The sequence below is a fragment of the Acomys russatus genome, chromosome 32, assembly GCF_903995435.1.
Source record: "Acomys russatus chromosome 32, mAcoRus1.1, whole genome shotgun sequence".
Taxonomy (NCBI): Eukaryota; Metazoa; Chordata; class Mammalia; order Rodentia; family Muridae; genus Acomys; species Acomys russatus.
Genome location: NC_067168.1, coordinates 47505170 through 47531844, shown reverse-complemented (window position 1 = coordinate 47531844; position 26675 = coordinate 47505170). Strand labels below are relative to the sequence as shown.

The following is a 26675-nucleotide window of genomic DNA, read 5'->3' as shown; positions in this document are numbered from 1 at the left end:
AACGGAGCCAGTTCTGGTATATGGTTTCATTGTGTTTTTCCTTCTTTTCTACATCACACATTGAAGAATGCTTCAATTAGATATTTCACCTTAACTACTATGCTACTTGAAGTAAGTAAAAGAAAATTGTTTTTTCTCCAATCCCAAAGAAGTCGGCAATTACCCCTGGCAAAGTGGCTCTTGAGAATCGAGCAGTGTCATAAATTTGTCAGTAATTAGGCAGTGCGAACCATATATTTTAGGATAAAATTCTAGCGTGTGTTCCTGGAATGCCAGTGGGATGCTACCTCTGTCCACTCAGTGGTGTGACAAAATGCCTCAGCCTGAATACGTTATGAGCAATAGGTATTTATTGTTTGTAGTTTTACAGACTAGGAAACCAAAGAATAAGGCACATTGGACTCTGAATCTGGTCAGGGCTTGCTCACAGCGTCTAAGACAGTCTCATCCAAAGATAACCCTGTTGCTGCAGCCTCACACAGTAGAGGGCAGAGGGGCATGCTCAGGTCTTTTCTGCCTGTCTGTCTCTCGGTCTCTATGGGTATGTGTGAGAGAGAGAGATCCCCTTCGCTTTTGAGTGTGTATTGCTGTGAACTGAGGGCCTTGACCCTCACACACACTTGGAAAGTACTCTGCCACTGGTGCTCAGCAATATTCTTAGTCCATCAAGTCTGTTTTATGTGAACAATAACTCCTTTCCTGAAGGTTTCTGATGGCTCAGGCGCTCCCCCCAAAGCCCCACCCAGTCATGTAGCACAGTGGTGTGTGAGCTCCAAGTTGGATGGTGGGACACCAACATTCCACCCTTGTGGAGTTGGCAGTAGAGGCGCCACCCTGACATTACCTCTCTGCCCTCCTGTGGCCTGTGGGAACTCACCGACCTCCTGAGATATCAGTCTGTTTTCTAGGAGCCCCTGACACCCATGAGAGTTTGTGCCTCATTGTTCAGAGTTCACCAAGTGGCAAAGCTGCCTGAGGTGAGAACACTGGACCCCTGAAAACCTAGAAAAACAGCTGCCAGAGGACCCAAGCAACACATGGGTGTGCGGGTGTGGCAGGGCTAGAACAGTATCGTAGGTCAGTTTGCAGCTAAAAACTACGAAACCGATCTTAACCATTTTTTAAGTCTTTATTTAAAAACATAAGAAACGTTGGAGCTAATGTTGGCTTCACTGATTGATGTGTTTACCGCATCAAGGGTGTGGGTCTGCAGTCCAGCACTCAGAACCCTGAGGCAGGGGAATCACTTCTAAGTATGAGGGCGGCTTGGTCTGTGTACTGAGACCTTGTCTCAAAAACCAAAGCCAAGGAAGAAGAGGATGGGAGAGCCACGGACATCAGCCTGATACTTTAAAAGGCAGAGCAGGCACGCGGTCCAGCCTTTGTACTCGTGTTTTAGCAGCAGCTAGCTTGACGCCAGCCATGCATGCCCAGGTCCTCGTCCTTCTGAGAGACAGGCAGGCGGGCTGAGCCATCCCACAGCAGCACCGACTGCAGTGCCATCTCTTGTCTCTGGCCTCATGCTGCCATCTCCCCCTTTCTGCAGCACATGTGCTTCGGTCAGAGGAACCTTCAGTGTTTAAAGCCTTGGCACTCTCCAGCAGCTGCTGGTCTCTTTCCAGACCCCTGACTTTATTCAGGGATCTCTTTCCTTTCCTCTCTGTCCTTTTTTCTCTCTTATCTAGTGTTAGGGGGTTGGAAGGGTGGAAGAAAAGGGGTGGCGAAGAGTGGAAGAAGAACCCACAAAGTAGCAAACACCAACTATCTTTGGCGCCCTCACAGCACTGCCTTTGTGGGCCACCAGGGGAAGTGTTCCCACTTTGGCTTAGGTAGAAATGGTTACAAAGTCAACTTTATCTCACTGAAGATTGTGACCCCCAAACATGTCTGATATAAACTGAGATCGCCGTGGCAGAGACTGTGTCTTCAAACGCTGCTGCTGCTGCTGCTGCTGCTATTGTAGCCATCATGAGGTTCTCTTGGGCTTCTGTGTAATATTCAAGATGGCTGCCACCGCCATTGTAGCCATCATGAGGTTCTCTTGAGGCTCTGTGTCATGTTCAAGATGGCCGCTGCCACAGGGAAGCCCAGCATTTGACTGGCAGTCCTTCTGTTCAGGGCAGCTAGGGCAGCTAGGGTGAGGTCAGAGGCTGCACACTGCAGAGTGGAACCCCAGCTTCTGGTCCTTATTTCAGGAGAGCAAGTACTGGAAGCACTTAAACAATCTAACAATCTTGTCATTAGCTTTAAAGCTGTACTTAACACCTACCCGGTGCTCCAGGGACAGGCAGGCCCCCATAATTTCTGTATCTAGATTTGCCACCTTGAGAAGAGGGGTCAGGGAGGCCACAGCTGCTGAGGATCCCAGGACAGGCAGAACCAAGGAAGAATGTCGTGTATAGAAAGCACCAGAGGCACCCAGGACCGGCCCCATGTCCAGCAGGGTGTGGGCATGTGAGGGAGCCGAGCCGGGAAAGCACCACCAGCAGTGGCGGAGCTCACCTGGCGTGCAGGGACGGGCAGTGTTGTTACTGTAGCAAATAGAAAACAGAATCCACGGGAAGCTCAAGGACACTCCGAAAGCCCGCCCCGTTGGTAGGAAATAACTCCCAGCTGAGCTCACATGACAAACCACGGCATATAACCACAAAGCGCCAATGTTTCAAATCCTGCAACCGTATCCCTCCAGAACAGTACAAAGAACCAACATCGACGCACACATGCGCAGTCGGAAGGAGAACGTCCACGGCTTTAAACTGTCCCAAAGCTGCAGCACATGACAGAATCAGCAAGCGAGCATATCAGTGCAGTCACTCAAGCTATAAAGACACGAGTGGTTAAACAGGCACATCCAGGTTCTAAAGGGCAAAGCCTTAGGTCAGAAAACACAATGGGATTAACAGCAGACGAGATGAACATTGGGAAAAAATAGTAAATGTAAGGCCACAGCAGTAAACATGCAATGAAGCCGAGAGACAGGACAAAAGATGGGGCCATCGCTGGGCTGTGGGATGCCCAGCACCTGGGACTTGCTGTGTGATGAAAGGCATCAGTGAGGAATCTATAAATGATCTCATTAAGGGTGGGTGGCTGCTGGACCCTCGCTGTGAGGTCAGACAGGAGGACAGGCAGTATTGTGCTGAAGACTCCTGCAGTCAGACCAAGAAATGAGGAGACAGACGCAGGAGGCTCTACACAGGTGAGCAAGGGGTCCTGCTCACAGATGCTGACCATGCGTGCGGGAACCAAGCCTGCAGGAGAGCACGGAGTCTGGAATGCGACCTGCACATCCGTTACCCTTGATGAGACAACAGAGTGATAGAAACTGGACAGGGGTTGACTGCCCAGCCTTACCATGGGAATGTCGGCAGCCCTCATCTGTGGTTTTGTAGAAGCTGAGTAACCAAACTCTAAAAGAGAAGAACAAAACTGAAGACCAATGCTAATGTTTTCAGAGCATGCAGTAGAGTCACCATGAGGACAGCGGGGGTAGGGGTGGGGAGGGTGGGGGTGTGAGGCAGGTCAGAGCAGGAAGTGCCCTGCCCATGCCCAGACTGCAGGTGAGTGAGCAGGGTGCTGGTTGCAGCAGATGTCTGAAGCAGGAAATCAGTACAGAGCCACACTTGATCCCCAAGAGGATCATGACCCCAATGCAAGTCCTAGAGGAAACTAAGTCAAATCTTGAGACCTTGTAGCAGACAGAGACTCACAGATAGAATCTCTAAACTTGGATGCAGACAGAAGCAATCATGAGTGGGACTTGAGGTCATGTCCGTGTGCAGAGAAGCCACAAGTAAGAAAGGGATCCCGGCACTGGGGGAGGTGTGGGCAGGAGGGCAAGGGCTTCAAGCTAGCCTGGGCTGCATCGGGGACCCCGTTGGGAGGAAGAAGAGAGGGAGGAGGAAGGGAAAGTGGAGGGAGACAGAGGAACCGACAGGAATCTGCCCTAGTCAAGAGCGGCTTCCCTGGAGCTCCACACCCATTCTCCCAACCCCTGCCTCAACTCCCCCAGACCCAGACCCTGCCTCCCTGGGCTTAGTGCCCCTGCTGCCCCGGCACTGCCTTTTACATACTGGTAGGAACAGAAGCCCAGCAGAGACTAACTCCACAGATGTCAGTTTTCCTGAAACCCACAGAGGAAAGCCATAAAACGTGGGTAGTGAGGGATCTGCAAGGAACACCCTCCCTGCGCATCTGTCCTGGGACCCACCTCCAGCGTTTGGGTCACAGGAAGCATCTTGAGAGAAAGAGAGGATTGGTCTGTCATCCTTGGTGGTTCTGTGTTATTCACAGCAAGGGAGCAGTGTGTGTGTGTGTGTGTGTGTGTGTGTGTGTGTGTGTGTGTGTGTGTGTGTGTGTGTGTGTATGCACACGCACTGGTGCGCGTACATGCACTTACAGAGTAAGACAGGATGTGGCCCCTTATTGGGGTGGACATGACTTCTCTACTCTACAAGGAAAGCCAGGAACTGTGGTCTTTCTGTAGGAAGCCATCAAGGTGGGAAAGGCAGGGGCGTGGCTGTTATTCCTGTACTTGTAGCCAATCTTGGCAGAGCCTCTGTTTAGAGTGGACCATCCTTTGCAAGATGGAAAAGTTCAGAGAGGAAGCCAGAAGCACAAACACCCAGAAGACGCTGAGGGCCAAGAGGTCAAGGGAGAATTCCACACAGGGAAAGAAGATTCCAGAGCTAGTGAAAAGGAAGCTGGCAGGGAGAGGCTGGCTTTGCCAGGGGAGGCTGAGCAGCAGGGGAGAAGACCACAGCTCGCTGGAGGACGCCTGGGGCAGGGACTGGAGGAGGCTTCCAAGAAAGGCCCAGAGGGAAGTGAGGCGGCTCCTAGACAGGGGTTCCAGAACTGAGAGCCCGTCGGCCAGACTTGCTAAGGACCATAGCAGCCTCCCTCCCAGGGCAAATGAAGTGTGGTCCAGAGTCTGCTCCTGGCTGCAGCCCCAGGAGGCTTCTTAGCTGCTGGTGAGGCTGGGTGGAGTGAGGGGTGAAGCTTCCTCCCCTTGCAGTAGAAAGAAAGATAGGGAAAGAGCTCCAGCTGTTGACCCTGACGAGAGCTTTCAACATGGCTGCGGGCTTTCATGTTGTACTGTGGGAAGGGCAGCACAGTGGCCAGACAGGCCTTCCCTCTCAGCAGAATGGCACCCACAGGCTCGCCAGAGAGGATACCAGTCATTTCCAGGAGAAAGAGAGGTTTTAGAGCTTTGACAGTATGGAATAGGAGTCAAAATCGCCGGGCGTGGTGGCACTCAGGAGGCAGAGGCAGGTGGATCCCTGAGAGTTCGAGGCCAGCCTGGACTACAAAGTGAGTCTAGGACAGCCAAGGATAGAGAGAGAAACCCTGTCTCGGAAAAAAAAAAAAAAGTCAAAATCATTAAGTGAATTTGCCTGGAAATAAGTCCACACACCAACCTGAGCACGTGAGCACTTGGGGAGCAGCTGAGCACTTGGGGAGCAGCTGAGCACATGACCTAGGCAAGCTCTTTGCTTTTTCACATTCAGCCATCCTGGGCATTATTGTTTATGATGGTCTTAAGGTGGCTGCTACTGCTCCAGGCCCACATAGTCACACCCGTCTCCACAGACAGGGAAGAGAACCCAGAAGACACACCTCTAAACACTGTTATCCAGGGTCCAGTGATGGGGGAGCCGGAGAAAGGGCTTTTGTAGTGTGCAACTTGGGCTCATACCACCAGGGGGCAGCAGTCTTGTTCTGAGAGGTACCAGCTGCTCGGTCAGAAGTTGTGGGTGTCAGGAGAACACGCCCATATTGGGAAAACCTGAAGCTGAAGGCTGAATGGCAGGACACACCCAGGAAACGCAGGAGACTGGAGACTTTGGAACGCTGGTGCATCAGAGCGAAGGAAAGGGAAAGCCCCCACAGGCTCCAGTGTGAAGTCCTGGGTGTCAGAAAAACCAATGCACCCAGTGGGCGAAGCCTGGACCTGGAGGTTGGCTGCAGCGTGAAGGGGAGGCAGAGACGCAGGCTCTGGGAGGAAGGCCCCCACAGAACCAGCTACAGTCGGCCAGCAGGAGTCAATTGTTTTTGTATTTCACTTGAATTCTTTCATTAACCACAAAAGTGTAAGAGAAAGAAAGGAAAGGAGGTGAGGAGGAGACGGGATGGGGAGAAGGGAAGCTGGAAAGAAAGGAGAGGGGGTCTGAGCAAAGCAGGCGTGTGGACAGCTGCTTCTCAGCTGCAGCGGCAGGGGGGGCCTGGGCCCTGCTCCCATCAGCGCCATGTCTTCTCAATTTCTACACAGCCTCACTGCTCGGAAACACACGCACGCGCACGCACACGCACACTCGCACACACACACACACCTTCAATGGCCTGAAACAGACATCTGTGTAACCACAGTTGCAGAATGCAAACATTTTAGGAAGAGAACGTTGTATCATATTCATTTATTTGCAGTGGATCTTTGCTCCTTTTTTCTGTGGTAATTTTAGAAATAAGTGTCAAGCTGGGTGTGATGGCACACAGAGACCCTGTCTCAAACCTCCCCCCGCCCCCCCAAAAATGAGTGTCAAGTTTGAAGTTAAATCTGTTAAGCTGTGTTTGTTTTGCTGCTGAATTCTGTACTGGGTCCTCAAACAAACTGACGTGAATGTAGCCCCGCCCATGTGAAGGAGCAGCCACACCCCCAACAGAATAGGAGGAAAAGTCTAGTTTTATCTTTCTGTATATGAAAATAAATGATAATAAATGAAATAACCTTGCTTGTGTCTTTAAAAAACATGTAAATATTTCTTTATCTGTGTATCTGTATGACATCTGTGTGGAGTGGATGCCTAGAGAGAGGCCAACACTGGTGATCTGATCCTGGAGTTACAGGTAGTTGTGAGCCAGCATGTGGGTGCTGGGGACTGAACTTGGGTCCCTGGAAGAGGAGTCAGTGCCCTTAATCCCTGAATCATCTCTCTAGCCCCTTATTAAGACTTCATTTTTGACTTTTTTATTACAGCAACTCATTCTGTTATCTTCCCCCCACCCCCATGTCTCTGTCTCTGTGTGTCTGTGTGTCTGTGTGTCTGTCTGTCTGTCTGTCTGTGTGTGTGTGTGTGTGTCTGTCTGTCTGTCTCTCTCTCTCTGTCTCTCTCTGTCTCTCTGTCTCTCTCTCTCCAGAGTCTCTCTATGTAGCCCTGGCTATCCTGGATCTTGCTCTGTAGCTCAGGCTGGCCACAGATCCACCTGCCTGTGCCTCGTGAGTACAGCTCTCTTATGCCCAGGTAGGATTCTCAGGACATGGCTGAATGGAAGTTGACAGCAACCGGGCACAGCTAAAGGTTAATAGGGCAGGCGCGGGGGGAGGAGGATGTTATTCTTCTGTTGAAGGATTGTGTACGAGGCAAAGCCAAGGGAAGGGGATGAGTGTGGCGAAAGCGCTTTATGTCATGTGTACAAAGCAAAGATGAAAACTGTCATTCCAATAAATGGTAGACAGTAGAAGGGACAAGTAGCTTTATTTTTGTACTTGTTTGTTTTGTGGTTTTGGTTTTTGTTGTTGTTTCAGGACAGGTTTTCTGTGTGGCTTTGCCTATTTTGTACTCACTTTGTAGACCAGGCTGGCCTTGAACTCACAGAGATCCACCTGCCTCTGCCTCCCTGAGTGCTGGGATTAAAGGCGTGCGCCAGCACCCACCTGAGAATTAGCTTTTAAGCGTGTATTTGGGGCTGTTCTCACTGTGGGGCACTGATAGGCCTGTTCTCACTGTGGGGCACTGTGGGGACTGTTCTCTCTGTGGGGCACTGTGGGACTGTTCTCACTGTGGGCACTGTGGGACTGTTCTCTCTGTGGGGCACTGTGGGGACTGTTCTCACTGTGGGGCACTGTGGGGACTGTTCTCTCTGTGGGGCACTGTGGGGACTGTTCTCTCTGTGGGGCACTGTGGGGACTGTTCTCTCTGTGGGGCACTGTGGGGACTGTTCTCTCTGTGGGGCACTGTGGGGACTGTTCTCTCTGTGGGGCACTGTGGGGGACTGTTCTCACTGTGGGGCACTGTGGGGACTGTTCTCACTGTGGGGCACTGTGGGGACTGTTCTCACTGTGGGGCACTGTGGGGACTGTTCTCTCTGTGGGGCACTGAGAGGCCTGTGAGTCACCGTTCATCGTCGCTGCTCCCATTATTTTGGTCCTAATCTTTCTGAATTTATAGTACTTCTTTTTGGTCATAGACCAAAAGTTGGTGATCCTGGCGTCACCTAAATTCACTGGGTATTTGTGGCATAAGAACACCAGAGCACCCCTGTTTCTCTCGGGGGGACAGAGGTGGTCTGTGATGTCTCATCCAGGTACTAAATTAGTTGCCCTCGTGTTACCTGCTTAAGAAGAAATAATGGGAGCTTGTGGGGTACGGTCAGAAATTGCCCTGTCATGACTTGCCACTCATTTCAAGGAGGCCATGCTTTGATTCCCAGTGGCCTCTGAGGAGGAACTGGCTGCTGTCTGGCCGTCCTGCAAGTCAGGTGCCAGGCACCGTGCTCCGTTCCCTCACCCAACCCCAGGCTCTGTGAAGCCAGGCTCTTGTTTTCCTTTCTCTGATAACCTTGCACATATAGGTCATGAAAAGGTCACTTTCTCCTCAAGGATGCAGCTGTCCACTGCCTTCCTGCACAGCTCACTTCACTGTACCCCACTCCTCTAAGAAAGGGGAGCCTCCACGGTAGGGTTGTGCTTAGAAGTTGGAAGGTGGATTCCACCCGGTGGCAGCTGTCCCAGTGCACCCCGAAGCCTTTATTGGCCCACCATGTCTGCATGCTCCAAATGAGGCTACTGGACTTGGCACCATTTAAGCATCCTCTCCCCGGCCTGTCACATCTACACAGTGCATTACAGCGCTGCTCCCTAGCGCCCTCTGGGGCTGGGGTCTGCTGCTGCTCCCTGGCGCCCTCTGGGGCTGGGGTCTGCTGCTGTTCCCTGGCGCCCTCTTGGGGCTGGGGTCTGCTGCTGCTCCCTGGCGCCCTCTTGGGGCTGGGGTCTGCTGCTGCTCCCTGGCGCCCTCTTGGGGCTGGGGTCTGCTGCTGCTCCCTGGCGCCTTCTTTCTGTTCAGGTGCTTAAGCAACTGCTAACTTACTTTCCCAGGACAGTTTCTGTCTTTTGCTTTTCTGAGGCTGGGGCTGTAGCTTAGTGGTCAAACATCTGTCTGTCAAAGGCAAGGCCCTGAGTTTGGTCCACAGAAAGATTTGAGACTCAGCCCCAGACACCGAGTCCTCATGGGTCTCCAACCACAGTGACCTAGCACATTTTCTGACATGAGATCCCAGTAACCAATGGTTGGTCACAGTGAGCCCCGAATGCCAGGCAACACTGGGCACATCTCTCACCTGTCTCCATGTCTAGTTGCTCGCAAACCCAGTGGCAGTCCCCAGCCTCTAGGAAGGTGACACCCGTGCTGTGGTGGCCCCTTGCTCTTCCTGTCACCTCCTCCACTGGAGGCTCAGCTTTCTACTGCAGTGCAGGCTGGGAACCTAGGGAGCTTGAGGACATCCCACTGTCTGGGCTGTGCCCCCGACCGGGAAATCAGGGCAGAGGTGAACAGTGAGTCAGTGCGAAATGGGGCGACTCTATCCCAGGCCAGGGCCCCTGCTCCCGGGAAGCCTTTGGGGGAGCCAGATGCCGTGGCTCGGCTGCCTTGAAGAGACCCCTTCAAGTATCTACTGTTCACCAGCGGATGACACAGGGCTGCGCGCTCCAGGTGAACGGAGGCCCAGGAGGCCAGCAGTGTGTTCCTCCCCTTGTAACACACAGCTTTCAGCCCAGGGTTGCTCAAGTTCCTTCAAAACTGTTGGGGGTTGGGAGGTTGGGGTAGGTGCTGAGAGATTTTAAGCAAGGCAGTAGCTGAGTCCAGGAAGTTTTGAGGTGGGCTAAGTTAGGAAGTCTGCCATGAGTGCGGGAGGCCCAGGGGTGAGGTCAGCAGGATTCACTGCAGCCACCCCCGGTCTGGGTGAAGCATGGATATTCTCAAAAGTCCTTTGTGTAGTTCTGTACAGGGAAAGGGGACCCAGCTACACACCTCCCCAGGCCACGCTTAGGTACAGGAAGCCACCTGCACTTTTAAAGACCATTTGGAGTGTGAGTGTCGAATAAGTCACAAGTTAAAAAAAAATTTTTTTCCCCATTCTCCCTTTCACTCTGTTGCTGTTTTACAGGGAAAGGTCAGCTGTAGTATCTTACCCTGCCTGGCGTGTGCAGGCTTTATTTTCAGGGTTCCCGAAGAGTCCACTTGATGTTTAAAGAGGTGGTTTTGTTCCCTGCCCCTTACCCCCACCCCCACTCCTCACACACCCCAGGCCAGGGTGACCTTGGTTCAGCTGACTGGCCCACTAGGCTCCGTTGTTCAAGGCCCTGCTCTGGGGCAAGGAAAGGTCAGACCACCTATGACACCTGGCCTCCTACCCTGCCACAACAGAGCAGCAGGGCCCGAGACCCCAGACACCACTAGTCCCTTAGGCCTCTCCTGAGCCAGGCAGGCTGCAGGAGAGCAGAGCCTGGCAGATCCTCAGAGAGTGAGTGTGGTCACTCACATGGGAGACCCCCGTGGGTGCAGCTATTCCAAAGTCAAATAGGAGCAGTGGCCACTTAGGGTATTGTCACTCGGGGGAGAAATGCCGTTTGCCTTGAGGTGCATCCAGAAGAGGCTCCTTCTAGGAGAGCTATAAACTCCTGCGTGTCCTGTCACCTGCACCACAAGGCTCCTGGTGTAGCCACACAGACACAAAGAACAGCTCGCACCTCGCAGGACCCTTGAAGGCCACCTAGTTCTCTCCCTGCCTGAACCGCCAGGGTCTGCTCTCACATCCGACCTCTCTATTCTAAACGGACACAGTCTTCTGTTTCCCACGGTTACTTGTCAGTCAGGAGCTTGGTGCTCTACAGCTATCCCAGCGTTCTTTTTGGCGCAGGCCTTTAATCCCAGCACTCGGGAGGCAGAGGCAGGTGGATCACTATGAGTGCGAGGCCAGCCTGGTCTACAAAGTTAGTCCAGAACAGCCAAGGCTACACAGAGAAACCCTGTCTTGAAAAAAAAAAAAGTCTCATAGTTCTTAAGCGATACCAGGTGGGAGGGTTGTGGTGAACCCGGGCTGCAGCGCTGGGACAGTTTCACACTGGTGACCAGCAGTCCTCGGGGCCGGGCAGACCGGATTCTCAGCCCGTGGAAGGTGCACCATCTGTTGGGCCTTGCTACTGTAGGTTTGTGGACTAATTCAAACCAACTCCATCTTTTTGCTGGGGACACATCATAGCTGTGGGGCCCGGGGCAGGACCAGCTCTGAACCAGCCTCAACTCCAGTGCCTACCCAGTGCCCCGGGCCCGTCACAGAAATATACCCTGTAATGGTGAACGGGTCTCCCCACTCTACCCGTCTCTTCCCGTTAAAGGCTACCCACAGATCTGTCAAGGCAGAGCCAACTCTTGCTCATGGCCTTTGAGGGCCCTTCTGAGGCCCATGTGACACGCAGGTTCTGAGGGGGACAGCCTGGTACCTGCAGGCCAGCACTGCATACACTTGAAGCGTTTTGTTTTTTGTGGGTGAATGGCTGTTACTAGAAGCCTTTGCTTTAAGCTGCGTTCCAGAGCATGCATTCAGGGATGAGCTAGTCGGGCAGAGCAGAGAGGGCAGAGTTCTTCAGCACTGTAGGAAGAGGTGTCTGGGATCTGCAGGGCTGGGAGAGGGAGAGAGGGATGCTTAGGTCTTCTCAGGTCCTCTCAGCTAGGTCCCAGGTGTCCCCCACCCCCGGGGAAGCTGTGGGCTCTGTGGAGGGCTGCACTATGGCTCTGGGCCAGCCACTGAGAAGGGCGGTAGGCCTGCCTGCAGCATGGGGTGCCAGACTTCCCAGTCACTCAGCTCCTAGGGGCAGAGTAAAGACTCGGCCTTGCTTTGGCGTCCCATTTTTCCTGCGGCCCTGCCTTCCCAGTGTTGTGCACTCACAGCAGCACTTTTTTTTTTTAAAAGATTTATTTATTCTTATGTATATAGTGCATGTACACCTGTATGCCAGAAGAGGGCATCAGATCACATTATAGATGGTTGTGAGCCACCATGTGGTTGCTGGGAACTGAACTCAGGACCTTTGGAAGAGCAGACAGTGCTCTCAACCTCTGAGCCACCTCTCCAGCCCCCACAGCAGCACTTCTACCTGCAGTAATCATTGTCTGCAAGCCAGGTGAAGAGCAGAGGACCTGAGCTGTAGGAACGGCCCAGCGGCATCGTCCTCCTGGGACCCCAGCCCTCTGCCTGAGTGTCTGTAGGCTGGAGCCTCTGCCATGTTGGTGCCGCCCCTTAGGTTTGCAGAGTTTATCTGTGGTCCTGTGTTCTCTCAACAGCAAATGAAGCTGGTGGCAGAAAACCTGAAGGAAGAGTCCCAGGAAGGTGGGAAGGAAGCTACCTGAGCCCCGGCATGCTGGCCGCCCCGTCCCCAGCACGTGAGAGGAGCACCCGCATCAGACCCGCACAGGGAAGCGACACCAGCCTGGACTTAGGCCAGATTCCTGGCTTTGTGGCAGGGCTGAGATGCAGCAGGCAAACCATCCAGGCAAGGTCTGGCTCTGTGGGTGAAAGAGTCTGGGACTCCTGGTGCCTTCCTGGTGCCCTCTCACCTGGACCCTCCCAGGGCTCCACACACCCCTCCAGCCGTCTCACTTTGCTCAGGCGCCTTGGCTACCCTTGAACCTCATCCCCAAGGAGTCACCAGCTTTCCACATGGCATTTCACAGTAGGTGCCAGGCGGTCACTTCCTACCCCACCAGGCCCCGTGATGGAGCGGTGGCTTAGAGTTTGTGCACGTTATATCCATCACAGGAGCCGTGCTGGGGTGGGTCAGGGTGGGGCGGGGTGGGGCGGGGGAGGACGTTCCACACCTGAATCTCCTTCCTGGTTCTGACACCGTGTACCTGAGCTATTAAAGGCTATCCCCTGCTCTGACTCTGCTCCTCCCACTTGTCCAGTGCTTCTGCTGCCTCCACCACCAAAGGGAGACGTGTGCAGCCGTGAGGTAGAGATCCCAGGGGCCAAGCGAAGCCCCAAAGCTCATAGCCAAGCCCACTGCTGCTGCTGATACCTGAGGGAGGCCCCATATGTGCCAGAACCTGCCACAGAGCGGTGGGGGTTACAGCCAGTGCTGCTGCCCCCCTCCCCAGCTGTACCTACAGTGTCCAGTGACTTGCAGGTATGACCGCCTGCCCAGGTGGGAGCGGATGCCCTTGCTGGATGTGTGAGCTCACCTGCCAGGCTCCATGGTCAGCACCCCCAGCAGGAGCTCCGGTGTCCTGCTCCATGCAGTTCAGTGGTCTGGGCCTCAATTTACCCAGAGAATAGGCAGCAAGCGCCTGGCTCAGTGTGGCTCATTTTAATGAGTCCTGACTCTGACCTCTGTCCCTCTGCTTCCTGGGGAGGAGACATGCCAGGTTCACACAGTGGTTGTTGGGTCCCTACTGTAACTTTCTAGACCAGACTTGGGTTTTAAAGAGCCAGTAAATACAGCCACCAAAGAAGACCTGAGATGCCGACGTCTTGCTCTTAGCCTGGGCTCTTGGATGCTCTGGTTCCTGACAGAGCCTGGACTAGAGGGCTATGCACAGGGACACGGTTGGCTGTGAACCAGTGACTCCTGGGTACCCAGTCTGAGCCTGTCAGCCTGTCTGCCCACAAGCGGTCCCAGCTGCTGCCTTCCCGTGTACCCCCTGTGCAAACCCAGCCGGGCTTCCCTGCACTCATGACGCTGTTTCCGTGTGCCACACTTGTGACACCAGAGAGAACAGGACCCTCCCCTGGGCCTGGGACCAAAGAAGGTGATGTAGGGATGGGACGGGACAGGACACGACATGGCAGGTGTTGATCATAGGTTCTGAGAAGCTGTAACTGTGCCCATGTGTTTCTGTTCCCAGGACGCAGAGCAGGTGGAGCGCTGTACACAGCGGCCCTCTGAGACACTGTGGTGTGAGAGAGAGCAGATGTCGGTAACCCTGCCAGCTGCTCTGCATCCTGTTGTCCCTTGTCCCTGGACTGAGGAAGGCATCTGAGAAGGTGCCATCCCACCCTGTGCCCTGCACCTGCCCCACCAGACCCGTTCCCCCTCCTCCTCCTCACCCGCTTCCCCTCATCCCCAATAATGTCCTGGCCACTCAGACACAGGCCATGGCATTGCCTCGTGAGCCCGGTGCCCCTCACTACTCCACTGCTACCCACCCACAGACACACAATGACTCACACCTTCCCCCTGGCCTCTGAGGATCACCCGGGTGAAAATTCTCTGCCTTTGGTCTCTCACCCACCCTGATTACCAAGACCCCAGCTCCCATTAACAGGCTCAGACAACACGATGTCAGTCCCCACACCCCCTGGTTGGGATAAAAAGTAACAGGAGTCAGAACCAGGATGGCCAGAAGTGAAGTTTAACCCATTTTGCTCCAAGCAGGGTGCTTGGGGCCCAAGGATGAAAAGGGGCAGCTATGCCCTGGGGAATGAAGGAGAGATACGTCCACGCCTGGTGCCCTCCCGGTCACTCAGAGGCTTCACAAGAGTCATTGGGAGGTACGCCGTGTAGGCCAGTCGTGGGAGAAGAGCCTTGCCTTTAGAAGCCTCAGGCCTGAGGGAGGCAAGTGTCAGCCGAATCTCTCTCACAAGCCGGTCCTACAGGCCCTGCCTGGAAGGCTTCCCAGAAAGATGTGACATGATGCAGCTGAGTCGGGATGGACTCAGGTATGCCCAGGGACAGCTACCTCAGCGTCCGAGTCCTTGTACCAGCAGGTTCCAGCAGATGCCAGTGCTGTCCCCAGGGTCCCAGGCTCTAGATCCGAGACACAGGCAGGCCTAACCCACTGTCCCAGCAGCTGTGGAGCCTGAGCCTCACTCTTTCTAAGACTGGCTCCTCTTACCACATTCAACTTGCCTCCCTCAATCGTGAGACACAACTGCCCTCAGTTCCCACAGGTGGTCAGTAGAAATGGACAGTAGTGGGGTTGGCCCCAAGCCAAGTCATTTCCCAGCCAAACACCCATAGCCTGACATGCACTGACCAGATCTGTGTCTGAGGCAGACATACCCTGGGCACCTCCCATCACACCCCTGACTGGAGTTCTTTCTGATGGGTGTTACAGTGTAAGTCCAGCAAACCAGAGCACACCACGGTGGTCCTGGGGCAGACTGGACCTGTGCTGGCATCCCCAGCTGGCCCTGGGAAGGGTGTCATCCCCCTAGCCCCAGTCTGTATCTCTGTCTAGGGCACACCCACTGTTAACTTCCTCCTGGCAGCTCAAGCATCTCAGAACAAACTCTGGTAAGAGCAATGCTGAAAGAGACTTAGCCAGGCCGAGAAGCAGAGAGCAGGCTTTCCCCGACTTCCCTCACATTGGCTCCATTTGATGGGCAAGGAGGCAGGTCCACAGAACTTGAGTGACCTGCCCTTTGCCAACTACCAGGACTGTGCCCACTGCCTATAGCACTACACTCCACAGATTCCCTTCCTGGCACCGAGCACCCTGTTCCCAGCCTTAATCTCAGCCTCTCTTGCCTCATTCCAACAGGGAAACAGGCTGGGAAAGGCTAAAGGTCACAGGATAAGGACCAGAACAGTCCCTACATTTATGAACCCTTGGCCTATTGGGGCCATGCCTGATGCAAGGCTCCTGTCAATGGCCAGACGGTGTGGGCCCTGGGGGACTCCACACCTGCCTTCACGCTGTGCCCAAGGGTAGCCTGAGGAGAAGGGGACCTGACAATCGGGAGACTGCTGGGGCAGCCATGTCCTCAGGTTCCTTGCCTTTAGTTTGGGAATACTAGAAGAAACATACTTTTCTTAACCCTAGGAGAGGCTTGCCCAGGTTTGCTCAGTTGCGCTGCAGGGCTGAGAATGAAGGCCATTGTCCCCAGTTCTCTCAGCGTCTCAGGGACTGGTAAGAAGGGAAAGTGGGCCAGATGACCTGACGGGGGACAGAGAAGAACTGGGTGAAGAATCAAAGGGTGTAAAACACGCAACGGTCACACAGAACATTTACCACAGCAGGCTATGCATTGTCCTGGAAAACAATTTCCAAAGACCAAAGTGATGAAAAGACAGAACCCAGAAGACTCCGCAGGGACTGACATGGGCACTCATACTTGGAAAGCGAGCACCTCGTAAAACAACACAGTTTAAAGATTTGCTTTTTTATGTTATGGGGTAGTTGCCTGCATGTGTGTCTCTGTACACCAGGTGTGGGTTGCCCAGGGAGGCCAGAAGGGGGCTCAAGAGGGGCCTGGGAGCCGAACCCAGGTCGTCTGCCAGAGCAGCCCAATGCCCTTAACCATTTCTCTGACTTAGCTTTAAAGGATCTCTTCCATTTCGGGGTAGAGAAACCTGAAGGAACTTTGAGCGTGTGGAGGTGAGTCCCAGACCAGAGTGCCAGCAGGAGAGGTGCAGACGGGACGCCATGAAGGGCAAGTAAGACACTCTGACGGATAGACCGCTGGGATTGAGGGGAGAGGGTGTGTGATGATGATGTGTTCATGTGTCAGAATCTGGAATCCCCTAAGAGCCCAGAGACCGATGATTGCTGGCCCTCCGCGTTGCGGTAGGTTCCCACCTCAGCATGGGAGGGTGAGCTGGGAAGATCCACCCTAACTGCTAAGCCGATTCATTGCTCTCTGCACGGAGATCACGATGCCACGATTTCATGGCCAGGGTACTGGGCTAAAATAAGCCTTCTCTTAAATTGCCTCTATCAGATTTTGTTGTGGTGGTTTTGGTTTTTCAAGACAGGGTCTCTCTGTGTAGCCCTGGCTGTCCTGGTCTTGCTTTGTAGACCAGGCTGGCCTTGAACTCACAGAGATGCACCTACCTCTGCCTCCCGCGTGCTGGGATTACAGGCGTTCGCCACGACGCCCGGCTCCTTTATCAGGTATTTTATCTCAGCAACAAAATCAGAACTGAAAAGCAGGTTTGTGCCATGATCTGTGTGGTCCTTAGGCCAGTGGGACTATTTTGCAGGAGGAATGTGAGTGTTTGGAACTTTGGGCGAGAACATTTCTCAGATCCCATAAACAGAGATCAACAGACCAGTCTAGAGGAACCTGGAGGACAGGCACGCTGAGAGAGAGGAAGGCAGTGGAGCCCCTCAGGCAGCGGAGCCCCTCCAGAGGTTGCAGAGGGACAGGGCTTTTCTTAGGCCCCCGGCTGGAGGCTGTTAAATTACGCTCTAGCAAAGAATCCGGCTTCCTTCTGTCCATCTACCAAGATCTTGAGAGCAGCTGAACTTAAAGAAAATTAACTGATTTACTGGATGTAAATTTCAAGACTGTAGAGCATTCAAGCTGGGCGTGGCTGCTACTCACTACACTTTTACAAATCTAGTGAAAAATCAGCAAAAACCTAGACAGATTTTTAAAGTTCATTTTGGTGGGGAAAAAGATTTTGAGCAAATTAAAAAGCCCCAGGCAGAGAACATGGCTACGGCAGCACTGCCGTGGCTGTGGGATGAGCACCAAGGAGCTGGTGGTCCCCGCAAGGGGCCCTCGGAAAAGACCCCAGCCGTGGAGGATATGTCTCATGAACAAGAAAAAACCAAACCCATGAGGAGAGAGAGTAAGCTCAGAGAGTGGCCCCTGCTCAGGGTCAGGACCGTGGTCCATGGGGTCCAAGTTGGACACCAACATGGTCTGCACAGTACTGCTGAGGCGTGGCAGGCAGTGTCCCTGAAGGAAGGCCCTGAAAAAGGCTACTATGTGAGGCAGTGAAGATGAGATCCAATTTGCAGTGGAGACCCCAGTGTCGGAGGGCGGAATAGGACCTCTACTGAGGAAAGCTGCAGGGACGGCATGGAGACAGCCTGAGAGAGACGTTATATCTGGTGCCAGGGCAGAGTTGAAAGCCCTTTGGAGCCCACATACTCCAGTACAAGCCCCAGCTGCCAGCCATGGAGCGGCAGGACCAATGATGTCAGTCTCACATTGGTCTTTCTTTGCCATGCACCCGTTTTCTCTAGGTGTGGGGAGGTTTACTCTGAAGCATCGAATGTTGGAAGCATGTTTATAGCATGTTTATTTTATAGACGCTCTCAGCTAAGATACTGCCTTGGGTCTCACATGAGACACAGGCCCTAAACTTTTAAATAATGTTAGAACTGCTAAAGACTATGGGGCCTTTTGAAGTTGGACTGAGTGTTAAGTTGCACACCTCCAGAAAGAGGTAGCTGGCTATGGTAGAGTGTTGTGTTTGGATGTAAAGCTGGCAAGGGGTGGATTTGCGTCAGATTGACAGGGTCCAGACCTGGGGGCTCATGGCAGTTCTGGTAGCTTCGGTTTACTACACTGGGGACCAGCTAAGTGAGGAAAAGCAGAGGAAGAGAATTATAGTTTGTGTTCCTTCTGTCCAGATGGCGCCGATCGAAATGCTGTCCTTTGGGCAGTGTACTGGGCGCTCTGGGCCACCTGACACTGGTGGGCATACTGTCTTCAGCCCTGCCACATGGTAGGAATGTAGGGCCCACAGACACAGACACTCTCCTGGGCAAGTACAAGCTATACTCCTAAGAAAAACAACACTCGGCTTCTATTGCTGAACACCAGTATGTCACTTTATTATTGGATTACTTCCCATGTGTCACATACCTGTCAATGTTCATACAAGGAGAAAGACTGGCCAGAACCAGAGGCAACTGACCAATCAGCTGACAAGTTTGTGTTCTCAGCACACGTCAGCTCTGACTCATAGGACATCTCTGTTCAGTCTCATGACTATTAAAATCGGTGTCAAGATTGTCACATCTTTAAATACAGATAGAATTCCAGAAGTACATAATTATATATATACACACAAAAATACAAGACTAACTCCCCCACAATATTTAATTTATACACTACTGTAACTCTGTGACTCTGAAGACAGGTTAGGGGACAGTCACTGGTGAGAGCAAGGAAGTAGTTTGGTCCACTATTGGTGTGATGTGTTCTGCTCCCTCTGTGTGACAACATCCCAGGACACACAACACGTGCACAGACATCCACTTGTCAACACATGGGTAAGACAGCACTCAACAGACACTGTGTCCCCAGAGGGTCACCAACCACACACAACTAATAAGGCTGTGACACAGCTCTGCAGCATAAATGGCCAACACTGCTGATCTAAAGTGAGCACCGTATATACACCTGAATAGAAAGACCAGACGCACACGGCTGAGCTCGGAGGCACTGCTCCGAGGCTGGACGGGACCACAGAAGAGTATGTACATCACTTGGGAAACAGCTGCGACAGCTTATTGCAATGCCCCTAACAGACGCCCTCCTCGCTCACACAGCGGTGGCTCTGCCTCTGAGAGCCACACTGGCTTCCGGCCCTTGGAAGATCCCTGCTTAAGAATTTCACGCAAATGTGCTCTATGGCTTCACCACCCCTCTCCTCACAGCTCTCAACTGTGTGAATGTGGCCCGCTGGATGGGACTGCAGCTCACAGCACAAGCAGTTAGCCTAGCGCTAGAAGTATCTTAAGTATCATCTTACTTAGTATAGTCAGGTTATACTGTGAAGTTTTGAGTAATATACATTAACCCTAAAGTAGCAGTGAGTGAGCACTGAAGAAAGTGACTGGCCTGTGCCCTGCCCGCTCTGAGTTACATGGTCAGCTTGCTGTAACTGTTGTCACCTAGAGCCAGGAAAGGCAGCTGCAGAGGGAAGGGCCCTGGGCCAGCCACACCCGCCCCACAGCTCACTTAAGCACTGCTTCCAGAACCCCTAGGGCACCGTGTGAAACCCACTGTCTGGGCTTCCCAAGGTCAGGGAGGACAGGGCATCGGGAGAAGATGCCTCTGGAGATGGGTGAGTCCGGAGTCGTCAGTGCGGGAGAGGCCGATCTAGAGCTCTGTGATCCGTGTGTGGCAGGAAGGCAGCACAGCACAGCCGGCTCCTGAGCACTACCCCTCCTGAGCCGTCTCAGCAGCTGCTCTGTGCAGCTGAGCCAAATGCTACTGTGGGATGAGCAACCTGAGGCCCCCTAAGCACAAGCTCCTGAAAACCCAAGCCAGGAAGTTCTGCTTCACCGTCAGTCGGATTTGCTGCCACCTGTGTGCACTGCAGCCCGTGCAGCAGCCCTCCAGCTTCTCCTGTCCATACAGACGTGAAGGAAACCCTGCCTTGTATCCTGCAGGGGAAACTTATACAGAGCCTCTTTTTTTTTTTTTTTTCTGTCAGACAGACATACATGCTCTAAGTAGTTAAGATACGAGTTCACCTCATTGCCTCAGAAAAGATTGTCTCCTTGTAACTCTACGGGGAAGCTGCCTCACAAAGCTAAGTAGCTGATCTCATCTATTATAAACAAGAAAATCTTTGTCAATGAAAATATAAGAGCCCCAACTGTTTTCACACTATCGCTTAAGACAAACAGGTGTGGGTGCTCAAACCGTGGCTCTAAGGTTCTCGGTGCACAGGCCCTGGGTGGCTGGCAGGAGTGTTGCTCCTCCCAGGCCTGTGGGCGTCACCACGTTATTGCTTTGGTTCTGTCTCGGGCACCAGCGTGCCTCAGAGCATGGAGTTTCCCTATCACCGGAGGCCAGGCCAGGACTCTGGGCTTTTCCCTCCAGGTTAAGTGCAGAACATGAATCTCTAAACGCTCCATTTACGTCGGGCTCCAGATACACAATTTCATCCTGGTCATCCACATTGAAAATCATGAATGTAAAATCACACAGTAGACTTTTCGGCTGGAAAAGAAAAGTAGCGTGTAGCAGCATGCACAGAGACCATGCATTGTCACGTCAGAACAAATGACGTGAGCGCGCTTTACAGGTCAGATGACGTGGCAGCAGCTGGCGGGGCTGGAGGCACAGAGCAGCCCGTCCTTCCGGCTGCGCTGGATGTTCACGGAGATGGTCTTTTCGCACAGAGGTAGCTGGAGCACACTGTTCCGCAGCTTCTTGGTCCTCACAGGGTCCAGGTCCGCAGGGGGGCTGGGGCCCGGGGCACTGATGCACATCTTCCACGTGGACTTCTCCTGCACCTTCACGCTGGAAAACAAGGCCTTCTGCGGGTCCAGAATGTACTTGGCGCCGTGCAGCTGTGAGCCCAGGCACAGGCTCACAAGTTTGAGGCTCTGTACAAGCTCTGCACCACGTGGAGCAGCAGAAGCTGAGGCAGGGGAGGACGAGGAGGAGTCAGGGCCTGCACAGCGCCTCGAGGAGCCGGCTGCACCGGATGGAGTCCCGCCTGAGCCACCCTGGCTGCCACCACCCGTGCCCTGCTCTCCTGGGCTGGCCTTGTCCGCACCCCCACCGCTGCTAGGCTTGCTCTGGCCACCACCATCGCCCTCACTGCCTGGTGGCCCTTCGCTGCTGTCACGTCGGTGCCACGAGTACGCAAAGCCGCTGTCCTTGTCCAGCCGGCGGCGGCTTTCAGAGTCGTCATCACTGGTCTCAGAGCTGCTGCAGCTGGAGCCCCGGCCCTGGCTTTTCCTGCGGTGGTAGCGCTTGTGCACTGTGCCTGGGGACGCGATGTTCATCTTCAGCCGGCTCAGCTTGGGCGGCAGGTTCTCGTCCATGTCGAACTCATCGTCAGACTCGCCCTCTTCGAAGATCTGGTTGAGCACCGGGGCACTCTTTCGAGATGTCAGGCGGTTGGTGACGGAAGGCTTCCTGCGCAGCACCACTTGCGTGGACAGAGACACAGGCTTCTTGTCCTCCTCATCCTCTTCTTCATCCTCTTCCACCCTGAAGAGACACTTCCGCCCACTGGCTGTGGGCTTCAGGCTTGCAGGTGGCATGGTGGACAGTGCTGGCCCAGCCAGCTCCGGGAGCTCATCTTTCTTGGCCGGGTCACACAGGCCTTTGCTCCTGTGGCCATTGAGGACACTGTCAGCAGCCCGAGCAGGAGACTGTGGGACTGTGGCGTGTGACAGAGGAGTGGCAGTGAGGTCATCTTCAAGGTCTTGGGGTACATCAATTTTGGTTGGCCATGACTGCCTGTGTGACAGAGAAAAAAGAAATGTCATGTAGTTGCTGGCCTGTCTTGGAGAGGCAGACAGCCCCGTGGGTACCGTGTTTGCTGCCCAGGTGTTAAGAACCCGCCTTCAGATGCTAGCCACAGCAGGCAGGGCATCTCTGTAATCCCAGCACCATCACAGGAGGGGTGTAGAGGCGTTCCAGAATCACTGGCCAGCAGCCCCTGCACAGATGGCGGAGGAAACCCTGTTTCCAAGAAGGTGGAAGGTGAGTACCTTGAACTTGTACAAGCCATGGCACATGCCTCACACACAAAGCTGCACACACCCAGAACCAGGACAGAATCCACAGGTAATCCTCACACCACACACTTCCACATACACACACAGGCACACCTGCATACATGCTCGCAAACAAACATGCATACCTACGTATATGTTCACATACATATGAACACCTACAAACATGCTCACTGCATACACTATCATATATACATGTGCACACCTGCATATATAATCCAGATACACTGTCACACACACACACATGCTACATACAGTCCATCCACATCCACATGCACACCTACATGCATGGGCGGGCTCACATGCGCTCGCTCGCTCGCTCTCTGTCTGTGCAGCATTGACACGCAGACTACTATGGATGAGGCTCCTCTGGAATGCCCAGCACAGACTGTACAGAATGGTATAGAAATGATCAACTCAGCGTTACAGACAATCTCTTCCCTGATGACTAGCCCTGCTGGTATAAACACCTAAGTTCTTAACACCCACACAAGGGTACTGGGTAGCAAAACTGTTAACGCTGTCTTCTGGTCTGGAGTTGTGGACGTGGGGAGGCTATCCAGAGAGCATCTCCTTGGCCTGAGGAAAGAAGGGTGCACAGAAGCAGTGATGACGCCAGAGTTATTTACATGACCTGCAGTTGTAAAAAAAAAAAATTTTTTTTTTTTTGAGACAGGGTCTCTCTGTGTTAGCCTTGGCTGTTCTGGACTCACTTTGTAGACCAGGCTGGCCTCGAACTCACAGCGATCCGCCTGCCTCTGCCTCCCGAGTGCTGGGATTAAAGGCGTGTGTCACCACGCCCGGCTAGTTGTAAAATATCTTACCATAAACAACTTTCCCCAACTTGGAGCAACTGCAGGGGAGGAAGAACTGCCTGCCTCTGCCACTGCTGGAGGTAGGTGTTCAGTAGAGCTTTTAAGGCCACAAAGTGAAGAAAGAACCAGCTGGCGAGCACTTGAGCAAGGCCTGGGGGAGCTAATGCACAGGGCCTGCAGTCATGGCATTGAGAAGCAGGCACACCATGGCGAATGCAGGCTCTCCTCTTCTCCCCTTTCCACCATGCAAGGAGCCACACCCAGATAGGTTTGACAAAACCTGGTGAGCATGTCTCCCCTCCCCCACTGGCTGTCACTGTGTGAAAAATTACAGATTGGCAGTTCACCTTTCCTGAGCATGTGACTCACCTCTCCAAACTAGTAACAATTGGTAGAGCCCAACAGGGCAAAGATCAAGTCTTAACAAAAGAGAGACTGTGAGCAAGTGAGAGCAAGTGAGAGCAAGTGAGAACTGAAAAGTCTGGCTGGGGTAGGTGGTGGTGCATGGAGGCGGGTGCTTACTCAGGGGTCAGCCACCAAGAGCCTGTGTGGTGAATTCTCTGAAATCCAGTCAACACAGGAGGTGCTATAACTACCCCTTTCTGCAGGTAAAGAGCCTGATACTGCTCACACAGGCTGGCAGGGAGGCTTCACGCCATCAGGCCAGCCTGACGATCAGCTTCAGTGGAGGCTCTGGTCGGAGGCTCCAGAAGGAGCCTGGTCTGTCTCACTGAGCCCCTCCTCACAACCGCAGGAGGTCAGCAGTGGTGCTCAGCTAAATCAAAACTGTTTTATGTTCCTGAGACCAAACAGCGAATCAGTCCCCTAACTGACTTAGCTGTCCAATCACTGGAACCCTAAATGCCCCTATTTAAAAATTCTTGCAAGTAACTAAAGGAAATTCATGCTGCTCTTGGGAGGAAATCCTTTCCTGGGGACCACTTGGCCCGTGCTCCCTCTGTGGAAGGCAGCGATCATGACGAGGTGAGGACCCTCCTGCCAAAGACTCATGAACCATCAACAAACAGCTCCCTATTTCATTTCAAAGTGTTAACTTACTAATATCAGTAAAGGTATTTTTCTTACCTAAACTGGGCCTTGATGTTGCTGGGGCTGGCAGACCTGGTCTGTATTTCTTTCTCTTGCTTTTCTCTCAGGATCCTCTCAGCAAGTAGGAAGTACGTGGCGGTGATGTGGTTGTACCTGTTGGTTTCCAGGGCTCTGAGGAAACAAAACAACAACAATCAGAAGCCACACAGCTAGGTTTTTACAAGATTAAAAAAAACGTATGGCCTAATATGATCCAATGTCTGCAATATCTGGGAAGCTTTTTAAATGAGACAAAAATACAAACTAGAAAGAACAAAACCCTGTAGTTATTTAGGTTGTGACTGAAATCCAAAAAAGCAACTGAATAAAAATGTTCAGTTAAGTGAGAAGAGGAAACTGCTGATGTAGCTGGATGGTGTTTACACTGGACATAAGAAAAGGCACTGAGGCTTCCAAGAGCACGGGTGCTTTCTGGAAATGCGGCAGCATGTGCACCTGATGTCTGTTGAGGAGGATCCTTTGCTTCTGAGAAGAACGGACTGAGGATGAGGCCCACACCACCTCAGACGCTCTGTGAGCACCCGTCAACCCGAATGGCGGGAGGGCTGATGGTTTTGCGTACACAGGCAGAGTAGGTGGAACAGCAAGTGCTGCAATGTACACGGTGCTGCTCTCCTTCTCTCACGGAGCAAAATCAATGTGTCCTTTGTCCACTTGAGCAGGGGTGCTCACTGGACATCATGTCAGGCCAGGCACCATGGTGGCTAGCTGCTGGGGACATTAAACCTACAGCCTCACCTCCTGCAGCTGGCTGTCATCAACAACCTCACACAGCTTAGGAACATGCAGCTCTGCTTTCTAGAAGCCTTTGGCTTGGCAAACTGTAGCATGCGTGAGAAACATGGGTTTGAGACCACTGCAAGAAACACACAGTGATTGGGACAGGGGGTCCTGGGGTGGAACTCAAGAGTGACTTCTCACAAATGTGACCTTGGGAAAGCAGCTGTCTTGTGTTCATCCTTTAAACTCAGGCGCTTCCCTCAGAATAAGGAACTTCTCAGAGCGTGAACAGGCAGCATGGAGTAAGCGGCTGGAGGCCATGGGCTTGACAGGCTGGCGTGTAACAGAGGTTGCACACACAGCTACGTACATAAGCAACTCCAAAAATGGAAACAAAAATGCTCTGTACACATGCTGAGCGCGTGTGTCTGTGCAGAGACAGCAAGTGTCCTGTCCTTTCTCGGGTATGCTGAGATCCTGCAGAAAACTAAAGCCAACATCACAAGTCTGCCTTTATTTTATTTTTACTGCACTAAAACTAAGGGGTGTGTCTTTTCTGCAGATATGGTCCTTCCCAGAGACCAGAGCTCCCTACATGGCTCTACACGCCCAACCTGTACCCACCTCTGTCCCAGCTCTGGGAACTGAGATGCCACAGGCAGCCTCATGTGGCCACTCCATGCGTCCCTGAGTTGGGGAATCTATCTCATTAAAGACATGACGTGGCTGCTGCTCTTCATCTGTGGACATGCTCTGTTATTTTCAGATGGGCCTCTCACCAAAGTGACTGGCCACTAGGACAGAGCAGTGCTGCACTTTTCTGAGCTGCACTACTGAAGTTACTTCACGTGGCTCTTGTTTTGATGTGCAGGTTCCAGGACGGTGCAGAAAGGCCCAAGGAGCAGACAACAAACCCTCGAGGCCAGAGGCAGCACGTATTCACCACTCCCCCTGGAACCACACTCACAGATGCATCCCGAGCCTGTCATGACGTTCTCGCCTCTGCATTCACAGCGGGACCCAGGACCGATGGGACATTTCTACAGACACTGTGGACACAGAGACGAACCATCCTAGTCCACTCCTCCTCCACAGGCATCAACTGCATCCCATGGCGGCCAGGGACGCCGGAGGACAGTGATCCCATGGCTGCCAGCTGGGAGTTCCTCTGAGTTTTGGTTTAAATATGGATATCCCATAGACTTGTGTCTGAACCCCTCAGCTGACAGCCTGCTTGGGAAGGCCGTGGCCCCTGTAGGAGGTGAAGAGCTGCAGGACAGACCTTGTGGTGTTACAGCCTCTGCCTCCTGAAGGCAGAAGCTGCGTGACTAGGCAGCCTTTAGATCCTGCCACCAAGCCGTCCCCACCAAACGGACTGTATCCCCTACATTACAGCCAGAAGGAAATCCCTCCTCCCTTAAAATGCTATTTGTCAGGCAGGCAGTCACAGCAGGCACGCTAGTGTCAGGGGCGCCCAGGCCTCTGTCCCTGCTGTGGTAAGCGCAGACGTACTCGATGATGGCGTCTCTGTCCGCGATGTCCCCGAGCACCATGCGCTGGACGATGCTGTTGTGCTCCTCTTCTGAGAGGTTCTTGTAGGACACCAGGGGAATGTTGTACTTGGTGGCCGGTGACGGGTCCACTCCCTGGAGCCAAGGGTGGCTCTCAATCTCCTCCAGAGAGGCTCTCCTTTTGGGGTCTCTCTGCAGCATCCGTGTGATGAGGCTGTGAAGGAAGGGAGCCCGTTACGAGGCAAACCGTTTACAAGACCAGTGCTGGCAGTGTTGGCAACCAGCACTGTTTCTTACATAGT

The 26675-nt window shown here is 53.2% G+C and overlaps 2 protein-coding genes across 2 annotated transcripts in view; one reads left to right on the top strand and one right to left on the bottom strand.

Annotated features, from left to right (window-relative positions):
* Window positions 1–12703, top strand: part of Ano10 (anoctamin 10) — a 104405-nt gene extending 91702 nt beyond the window's left edge. The window contains exon 12 of the mRNA XM_051140251.1: window positions 12336–12703. Coding sequence (XP_050996208.1) covers window positions 12336–12401 — 66 coding nt within the window. The 3' untranslated portion in view covers window positions 12402–12703. The remainder of the gene's footprint in view (window positions 1–12335) is intronic.
* A 7370-nt stretch (window positions 12704–20073) lies between these two features.
* Window positions 20074–26675, bottom strand: part of Snrk (SNF related kinase) — a 32034-nt gene continuing 25432 nt past the window's right edge. Inside the window, exons 3-5 of the mRNA XM_051140800.1 lie at window positions 26375–26587; window positions 24119–24253; window positions 20074–21939 (exon numbers count right to left, since the gene is read on the bottom strand). Of these exons, the coding sequence (XP_050996757.1) occupies window positions 20772–21939; window positions 24119–24253; window positions 26375–26587 (1516 nt within the window). The 3' untranslated portion in view covers window positions 20074–20771. The remainder of the gene's footprint in view (window positions 21940–24118; window positions 24254–26374; window positions 26588–26675) is intronic.